Source organism: Heliconius melpomene, chromosome 10, assembly GCF_056956725.1.
Source record: "Heliconius melpomene rosina isolate 202511_hmr_F chromosome 10, ASM5695672v1, whole genome shotgun sequence".
Classification (NCBI taxonomy): domain Eukaryota; kingdom Metazoa; phylum Arthropoda; class Insecta; order Lepidoptera; family Nymphalidae; genus Heliconius; species Heliconius melpomene.
This window is the reverse complement of record NC_140398.1, coordinates 6,630,898-6,640,840: the sequence shown is the minus strand read 5'-3', so window position 1 is coordinate 6,640,840 and position 9,943 is coordinate 6,630,898. Positions and strand designations below refer to the sequence as shown.

At 35.5% G+C, this 9,943-nt stretch overlaps 1 protein-coding gene across 5 annotated transcripts; it reads left to right on the top strand.

The window, feature by feature from the left end:
• The first annotated feature begins 365 nt into the window (after nt 1-365).
• Nucleotides 366-9,361, top strand: LOC146535347 (uncharacterized). Of its 5 annotated transcripts, none has more exons than XM_085191824.1 (8): nt 366-737; nt 4,382-4,555; nt 6,071-6,174; nt 6,707-6,800; nt 7,109-7,271; nt 7,574-7,633; nt 7,795-8,344; nt 8,605-9,361. In XM_085191824.1, exons 2-8 carry the CDS (start codon nt 4,385-4,387, stop codon nt 8,717-8,719), a joined length of 1,257 nt encoding a protein of 418 aa, XP_085047950.1. In that variant the 5' UTR covers nt 366-737; nt 4,382-4,384; the 3' UTR covers nt 8,720-9,361. The 5 variants fall into 5 exon arrangements, with proteins under 5 accessions (XP_085047950.1, XP_085047949.1, XP_085047953.1 ...); XM_085191823.1 differs by having other exon boundaries at nt 6,656-6,800; XM_085191827.1 differs by having other exon boundaries at nt 368-737; nt 4,382-4,501.
• Nucleotides 9,362-9,943: the final 582 nt, after the last annotated feature.

Genomic DNA, 9,943 nt, shown 5'->3' with positions numbered 1-9,943 from the left:
TGCCTTGATAAAGAAAACATATATGTGTGAAGAAGTCCCAAAATTACAATTACAAGCCTTATAGCATCACGACAGGTATTAAAACCAGTACTTAAGTAACTTATGTTGAGAAAACAAATACTAATAATCAATTAACTAAATAATAGACATGTGCGTGTTTGTTTACTTACAAGTATAATATAGATACCGTGTTAAGTAATACGTTGTGTAAACATGCCTGTTGTAACGCATACATAATAAGATTTACTTTACAATAAACGTGGTAAGAACGAGTTTATTTTAGCTTCACTCTGTATCCCTTACATGGCAGGGTAGGCAGAGGGAACCTAGTGTTAAGATACTCCGTTCCTTATTTACCTGAAGGCATTGTGTGTTGATTGAACTCCATGCCGTGCATTACCTCAACACCAGAGCGAAGAAATAAAAATATTAAATATTTTCATTAGGGACTGTACAAGTTATTTGTTTATATGTTTGTTGTGGACATCATAACTCCTAGCTGCTAGCTAGATGAATAAAGCAGTTGTGTAAGGATCGACATTGGCGCTTGCGCGAAAAGAACACAGACCGACAGTCGACAGTCGAGTCAGCGCCGCCACGATATTGCACGTATTCTAAGTTTTGTTGAATTTTACACTAAAAAAACACAGTAACTGAGTCATTCGTGAGCAAATGTGATCAATGTGTGACATTGTAATGTGATGTGAGCATTTTTTCTTCGCTTCGCTTCGCTTTCGGTAAGTACTATACAATCTATTAAGAACATAATATGATCATCATTATTGAAGGAAATTCAGTTTGTGCTGTATTCATGAGATTGTATCTTTAGCAATAGATTGTTATGTCGATTGATGTTTACAATATGTTTCGCTCTAAGTAATCTACTTGCGTGTGTTATAGAGCCGTGTTACATAAATTAAATATTTGCGTTTGTAACTTCGGTATCTAATAAGACTAAGATTTTGAGTGATATGTTCTTAGTTTTGATTAAATATCATGTTTATTCTAGATTTCTTATTTGTACTTGAAATATCATCGATTTAAAGTACGGGTACTATTAAGAAAAAAACTAAACCTAATTGTTAAATCGCTTTAATTTCTAATAATTTGAATATGGCTGATTACATTTCATGTTTTTTTAAGTATTTGTCTAAAACATACCAATGTATCTTCATAGATAAATGTTTGTATGTATATAAATATGTTTACAAGGAACAAAACGTCTGGTCATTGTTGCCGGTCGTCGTAAATAAATAATCTAGTTCTATGAGTCTGGCGCTGCATTGCAGGAGACTCTGCGAGAGGCGAGCTGTAGTGGATCAGCCAATTCTTTTATTTTTATTTTTTTTTCTTCACACTGTATCCCGCTATGTGCAAGTTAGGTAGAGGGAACCTGGGAACCTAATTCCCATTAAAACTCTATTATATCATGGTCATTAATAATTTGCAGTTGAGTTATTTTTAAATATATTTGGTAAGTATCGAGTTATCCTAGAATATTAAGCGTAGTTTAACTCAGAGAAGATAATATGAATGACTATAATAATATAATTAATAAAAAAAATGTTGTATGAATAATATATTTATGAACAAACCTAACAGATAAGAATTGTAAAGAAAATTTGAAAAGGTTAAGGTCTGTGTGTTTTCATTTCTAAAATAAATCAGAAAATTGCAAGATGATATGATTTTTTTTTCTCTGTTTTCTACAATTCTTAAATCGATACATAAGTACCTACGTACCGAAGTTGCTTATTGGATTACTGCTTTGAGGATGCCCAAATCTGAAGACCTTCGTTTTTAAAGTGTAGCTGTCGTGTCTTTGGATGTGTGTACGTATGTATGTATATATGTATGTATGTATCTATATATGTATGTATTTACATAGGTATGTTTGTGTGTGTGTAAGCATACAAATATCCTTCGCTAATTCCTTTAATTGCTGTATAATTGGCTTTATTACGTTTGTTATTAAATACTAGATATTACCAAATTGTTTATATACCTGCTGTGCCTATTCCATCTAATGTACTCAACGAATAGTTTAATAAAATATTTAATTATACCTAAATGAATTATAGATGAATTTATTATGGAATATTTATATTTTTTTATAGAAAACGTACAAAAATTTAAATGCTACGTACGTACGTCTTTCCTAAGTGTGGAATAATACTTGTTATAACAAATGTGTTTGTTTTCTTTATTTTAAAAGTTTTTCATTAAAGGCTAATCGTGGCTACATCTATGCAAGGCGATATATTGTAGCTTATATATTTTAATATATTTTTAAGCAATAACATAAAGTCAAACAAAATTTTACGTGGACAAAAAAAACCTAACTCTACTCCTTTAAATAAATTGTATAAATAAATATAGTATAAATACATAGAATTAATCTGAAATAAGTTAAATATTTTATTCGGGAACAATCAATTTATATGTAACTTGCAATATTAGTATTGATTTGCCCTTGATATCAGCTTGAACGAGCTTTCTTCAGCCACAGTTAAATTATTTACGATTTTCATAGTATTCTTATGTGAAAATTTTACCAAATAAAATAAATAAATCAACTTCACGCTGTATCCCGCACGCTGTATGATAGGCAGAGGGAACCTAGTGTTAAGACACTCCGTTCCCCACTTTCCGGCGAATTCTGGTGGCATTGTGTGTTGAGTGGCGGAACTTACGCTCTGCCTACCGTGCTACAAGCGGGATACAGCGTGAAGTTGAACAAAAAATATATGCACTCGTACATTTTTTTTACGTAAATACATATATATATGATACAATATATTACTTCTGTAAATATTTCATAATACCAGCACAGCATGTGCGTCGGCACGGATGCGCGCGTGGCGTGAAACTCGGCGCTTCTGCCTCACTGCTCTTGGGTTATACGTTCAATTTACTCACATTACTTTTTTTTTACTTTACCCCGCACACAGCAGGGTAGGCAGAGGGAACCTAGTGTCAAGACATTCCACATTCCCCCATTCCCCATTTTCTGACATAACTCAACGCTGCCACAGTGACGCTGACACAGTGGCAATAGTAATAGTAGAACGAAAAGTGAAGAACGGCATGTCCTGATGCTAGGTTCTTCGGTAAAGTGTAAAGGAAATAATTATATAGAATTTAACTGGCAAATGACTAATAGTTCTTTTTTTTAAATTCAAATGCACTATTATTTTTCTCGTAATATATAAACGTAGGTTAGCTTCTACCAGACAACAAACGATATTTCACAAGCTGACTTCATAGGTTTCCTTTATTTTCCACTAGGTTTCCTAAGTGCTTGTTGCCATGTAAGTGGGGTGTAATCATGTATCTATGTATCCTGTATAATATAAAAAAAAACATTATAATGAAAAAAAGGATATATTAAATAATTACTCGTTCAATACTAATTAATATTTGGCAGCCAAATATTTAACAAGCATTGTTTAAGCCTAGTGTTAAGACACTCCGGTTCCATTAAGACACTTCCGTTTCCTACATTCCGCTAAATTCTCGAGGCATTGCTTTTTGAATTATGAGATCGAGAAAATTAAAATATTAAATATTTCATTAACCCGATTGGAAATCGAACCTATAACGCTCGCAAGCGTTGCACGGTGCACTACAATGGCATCACTAAAAAATGTCACCAATATTTAGAATGCCGGTAAATTTAAGCATCTTCATACTTTTTCCGCAAATCATCAGCAAAAATCAGAGTAGATAGAAAATGACGTTTAAACGTCGTTATTCGTCGTTTATAAGAAATACTATCTCAGTTTTTAACCTACTTTATATTAAAAATGTAAAATTCATATTTTTATAAAAGGAAGGAAAATACTTAATAGCAAACTAGAGTAGTTGCACCTGTAGTACGTACCTCTATGCTATGTAGAAACAGCAAGTTGAGGAATTGGGTCAAGGGCGGTTTAATAGGTCACTGTCAAACGGCAAACCGCACTCAGAATAAAGTCTATATCTATACCTGTATACACAGTATGCACAAATATTATACTTTATATATGAAAAGCTTATAATATCTTATTTAGGAATTATATACCTATATGATGATGGTGTTAAACAAACAGACAAACAAAAACAAAAAAATATTTAAAATATTAAGTAAATTATATAACGTAAATTGTTGACTTAAAGCAAAATTGCCTTACGAAACACCTTACTGGCAAAAGTGACGTACATATCTATGTTAATTAACTATATATAAATTCTTATAAAGGTTTAATTCAATATTAAAACTTTTCTTAAAATATTTATATTTTTTTACTAAAACTCTCAGTTTAACATATACATACATGAAATAACGACACAAGACAATAACTAATATTATAATGAAATAAAGATAATTTGCTATTACTAGATTATGCAAGCAACCCTCCCCCCGCTATGGTCGGAGCTGGAGCGTCGGCGGCGGCGCGGGCGCATGTCGCTGGCGGAGCTGGGCGAGCTGACGGCGCGCGCCCACCACCACCACCTGCAGGTACACAGTAGCCCCCAGAGCCTCAGGCAGCGGCAAAATGACACACTGCCGAAGGTGCGTTAAGGTTATATTCGGTCGTGTACTCGTACTATGTGTAGCTTCATTCAGTGTTGCTATCTATCTATATTGGAGCTTTAGATACTGTCTAGCGAGTTGTGTCATAAGCATTTTTTATTCAAAGAATGAATGCCATAAAAATGTATTTCAATTAAAAATTTTCATATTATGTGTAATTTTGAAAGGAACCCTGGACGCCATGTTGCTGTCCTGGAATGACATCGGTTGGTCTTGTGATCAATGCAATTGATCAGTTGACACTTGGTTTACAAGAGAGGTTGCTGTCATTCCATGGCGGTTTATTTTAAATGGCAACATTTTCTTCCCTGTAAAACGAAACTTTAAGTATTTTCGAACACAGACTTGTTATTTATCATTTGTTTCTCAAGTTTATTTGTATTTGTTTTACTTAATCAATGCCAAACTGAAGTTTCGTGGCATAATTAAAATTTGTGTGTATGAAAAAAAATACATAGATTGAATACAAGCAGAAAACACAGACTTAAACTATTTATTATATATTTTTTTTTACATTGATTCAATAACTGCTAAGTTTCTTAAATAATTTTGATTATTTTCAATTGTTGCATAATAACTGTAATTTCATATACGTATTTAAAATTATTAGTTTTTGTTAAATATTTGTTATGCTATGCGGTATAAAATATATATTATAAATATCTATGTATTTACAATGCTTGACATTAATAACGTTTTTAATAAATAATTTATAGAAATATAACATTTTTTTTTCGTAATATTTTCAGTGTTTTCAACCGTATTTTTTTTTAATTTGCCGGGTTTTAGTTGTGACACTATTCATTAGACAGACTACATGTACGAGTATATAGGTACCTATAACCTGTTCTGGATGTTGCTTGTGTTCTGTTTTTTATATTACTTCGTCATCTTAATACTAAATATTCTCTAATACTATTGTTATTGGTATTGTTTTTGCAATCAATTTGATGTTTAATTATTTTATATAAATATCTAAATTATTTACCTACCCTATAAATTATTAAGAAAGAGGTTTCAAAACTATCATCTGTGTAATGCTGTCTCACTACTCACATCTATATATTAGATGTGAGTAGTGAGACATTACGTATCTATTCTAAAATCTTTTCTATGTCTTAGTGTGTGTATATATAATATGTGTGTATATAGTACCTGAATAGTTTTTTCTTTGACGTAAAATTGATAAAGTTAATTGTACTAAATAATGTGGGTTCCACCACATCCATCATCGTACATAACTAACTACTTAAATAATTGCAATGTATACAGATATAAATATAGATAATATATATATATATGTTATACTATAAATTAGACATAGTCATGGCACACCGGCGTCTAACACCATTTCAATTCGACGTAATAAATTATTGTCATTTACTCGCTCTGGTAATAAAACAAAGAACAGCGTTAAGTTTCGCCACTGCCTGCAATATGCGGTATATAGTTAAGGGCTAACAAAAGCTATACTAAAGTGTGATACCCTTATAGGAGCTGCGTCGGCTGCGTGAGTTGCACGCGCGTCTAGACTGGCCGCGCGTGCACCGCCCCGAGATTCTGCTGTACACCCCCAACCAGCTCAGACAACTCATAAGGTGACTATAGACTCTCGCAGAATATACTTTGTGATGGTATTTGGATGAATGAGGTTTTATATAATTATGCAAAGCAGAATAAATGATGATATGTGAAATACACAGCAATGTGTTGAGTGGTGAAGCTCAACGCCGCGCTTAGTTTTAATAAAGCGGGAAAATTAAAGAACCGGTAGCAAAAGGGTGTGACTGTAAAGGCGAAGGTTACGGGTTCAATATTGAATATTTTCATTTCCTCGATCTAAGGTCAATGAGTTCCACCCCTTAATACGCAACGCCTCGAATTCGGTGGAAAGTGGGAAACTGAGTAGCCGAAGTTCCTTCTGCCTACCCCACTATGTGCTCTGAGTGGTGAATCAAGGCCAGAATCATCATGTACATAATCAGACGCTATTCATCAAAATTTTCATCAAAAAAGATTTTTTTTAAAGATTTTTATGTAGAATGTTTGCTTGTTTATTATTTTCATTTTTTTTTGTAGTAAGTATAACATTACAATGACAATGCCTACATTTCCATTCGGTGTGGTCAGACTGGGCAACGCGGAGAGCGCGTCGGCGGCGCCGGGCTCGTGGCGGCCAGGACCTCTCGGCGCTCCTTGGCATCTGCCAGACCCAGACTCTTCGGTAAGCTACATATTACCAAATCTTGATGACAATGAATTATAAACAGTAAGGAACTCTTCCCATGCTACCAATACATGTAACACCCTCCGACCGACTCGATATATATTTTTTTTCACTAAATTGTAGAAGTTTTCGACTTCGAGGAAGATTTTCGTTTGGAAGGATGAAAGCGTCGCTTTTTTAAATCAACTTTTAGTTTTGAGTTTTTTAAACTTTTCACATTCTACATGTGCAAAAGTGCAGAAAGCCTAACTTCAGGGCAGCCACAACTTTTTGATCGTAGTGATGTGTTTTGTACTACTCATCAGTCAGCGGGGACGGCGGAGGGCGGGGGCGATAGTGGCGGCGTGGGGGAAGCGGGCGGCGAGTGGTGGTCGTGGCGCGGGTGGGGCGCCGGCGCGCTGCTGCTGGTGGCCGCGCTACTGCTCGTGCGTGCCACCGACCGCTGCTTCACGCGTAACTACGCACGATGTACGACACACACAGACAAACATGCAATATATCTAGTCAAAAGAAAATGTTTGAAACTTTAACTATGTAACAAGCGTATAAGAATTTCGACGTAGCTTGTGGTCAAAGAGCTTAGACGATAACCAACAGGCACGGGTTCGAATCCCGACTAACGCTATTTATTCAACTTATATGTAATAAATCAATGAATCATACCTTTTTTTTGCTGTGCTGCTACGCCCCGATAGCCTCAAGAACAGAAACATTACTTTCTATGCTATAGCTATTAAATATATATGATACAGTATATTTCTTATTTCCAGCACGACGAAGACGGTCCGAAGAATGGCCGACTCCAAATGTGCTTGCTACGAGTCACCCTAGTGAGTAATTTTACTATCACCGTTTTTATATTTAGTGTTGTCATATTATAATAGTATAGGTTTATAAGAAGAAGAAGAATTCTTATCCCCAATTTTAGCCGCCTGTATTCACTAACTACAAATTTAAGTTGTCACATCTAATCGCTTTCTTATATTTCCAGCGCCACCACAATTCATAGTGGAAGCCGAACCCATCATCCCAGACCTATCGGACGTGTACCAGTCGAGTGACAACAGCGAGCTAGGTGTGGGCGGGGACCTGCCGCCACCCTACTGCGAGGTGGCGGAGGACAAGCGAGGGCGCCGCGAGGAGCCGCCGCCGCCCTACTCCGCCTGCTACGTCGCCTTCGCCAACGGCAAGGGCGAGTCAACTGTGCACTTTGTGCGTGAGGGCGGCGAGCCCGGCGTGTTCTCGGATGCGCCGGTGGGCGGGCGGCACGACCCGGACGCGATAGCTCACTCCAGCAACGGCTTCAACTCCAACAACCCAGTCGGCAGCCGCATACATAAGATTCCCTACGCCGATAACACTAGCGCGGAGACGGACGACGACGAGTGCATAGCGGAGTGCGTCGCGGACGAGCTGGAGCGCGTTTACAGTGGCGCGGCGCCCATCGCAAGCGAGGATATGACTATCGCGTTGGAGGACGATGAAGTCTCCTATATATCGCTTTTTGATTTGTACGAAGAGGAACTCGCTGCTGCGTACAGGTAAGGATGTCGATTTTTGAAGTTTCGTACCTCAAAAGGTAAAAACGGAATCCGGAGGATTACTTTGTAGCCCGTCTGTCCGTCTGTTAAGACAATTTATCTCAAGATCAGGTTTTGTAACAAAGGTGAAATTAATATAAAATACTCAAGTCAATAGTCTCCTATAGAGTTTTTCCCGTGGAGTTATGAAATTTTTGCTGCCATCGATATATCGATTATCATTGAATCGATGTTTCAATAGATTTTTTTCAATAATGCAGGCGGGAGATGGGAATGGAAAGTAGCAACGATGTGGACGAGAACGCTTTTGGGGATGTGGACGAATATGAATGTAGAGACGAGGACGGGGACGAACTCTGCGACACACAACTGTGAACGCTTGCTGAGATACGTAGTAGATAATATAATTGAAATATTTTAATATTGATCCTTGATATTTAATATTTATTCTTACTCTAATGTAGGGTAAACCAGAGAATGATTGCCCGATTTAAGAAAAATAATGCCAGTTGTTAATTTTGCCTTATTTATTTGTAAGATCGGCTGAAATTCAATCAAGTCCCCAATCCCCATCATTTTACCCAAGAAAAAGTACTAAGTATTTAATAACTTGCAGTTGTAAATGCAGAATACTTCTGCTAATTTTTTGACAACGTATTTAAAATTCTTAAGTGGGCAATAGTTATAAGGTTTACCCTAAAACAAAGTCAGGGTTGCGTTTGCGCGATAATATTGCTGCAATGGCATTATATCTAGACTATTATAATAGCACAAACATCAAGTACAGTCTAACGGAGCGTGGACTATGTCTGTATCGAGCTGCAAGTATTCAAAATGGACTATAATTGAGGTTGTGTAGATAGTTTTTGAATATAAATTGTATATTAATTATTTTTCATGGTAACGGCTTGGCGAGGTTATCGCCCCGCTGCTGCCTACTTTAGTAGAACATTTTACTATACATTGTAACGCCCCAACTCTGGAAATATCTACTGAATAAAAAGTTACTTTCCAAAGCCATTTTGTTTTATTTTTTTATTACATAATTTTGAAGTAATAAAAATCCTAAACAAACTAAGCGATTCCTGGTTGGTTAGATAATAAGATAAATACGATTAGATCGCATCACAATAGTTTTTTTCTTTAGTTTTTTAATATATTCACATTTTCAGCGGACTCAGATGCACTCTTTTTTGGATAATCCAATAAAAGTAAAAAAATATTATAGTGTGCTTTATTTAATCTGTATAATAACTTACTTAATTTAATTGCATACTTAATATAAATATAAACAAAATAAATGCACTTTGAGCAGAGTGTAACGAAATGTAAGGAAAAAACCACAGACAATAAATGGTTTAAGCAATAAATTATCTAAATATGAAATAATAATGTGAGATATGTTATTTTTAATAACTTATTATTATTAAATAAATTAACATTAATATATAATAAATTTTCTTACAATTAAAAGCAATGGTATCGAGCAATTAGCTTTGTTATCTAAAAGTGTAGGGGAATTGTGCTCAAGATGGCATACTATGATAAGATGACACACTACCGATATTGATGAAACTATTAGCGCTAAGTGCGATCTTG

Coding starts and splice junctions, on each gene's coding strand:
- LOC146535347 (XM_085191823.1), top strand. CDS start 4,385: ATGCAAGCAACCCTCCCCCCGCTATGGTCGGAGCTGGAGCGTCGGCGG. Junction 4,556..6,070: donor AAAATGACACACTGCCGAAG/GTGCGTTAAGGT, acceptor ATACCCTTATAG/GAGCTGCGTCGGCTGCGTGA. Junction 7,634..7,794: donor GCTTGCTACGAGTCACCCTA/GTGAGTAATTTT, acceptor TTATATTTCCAG/CGCCACCACAATTCATAGTG.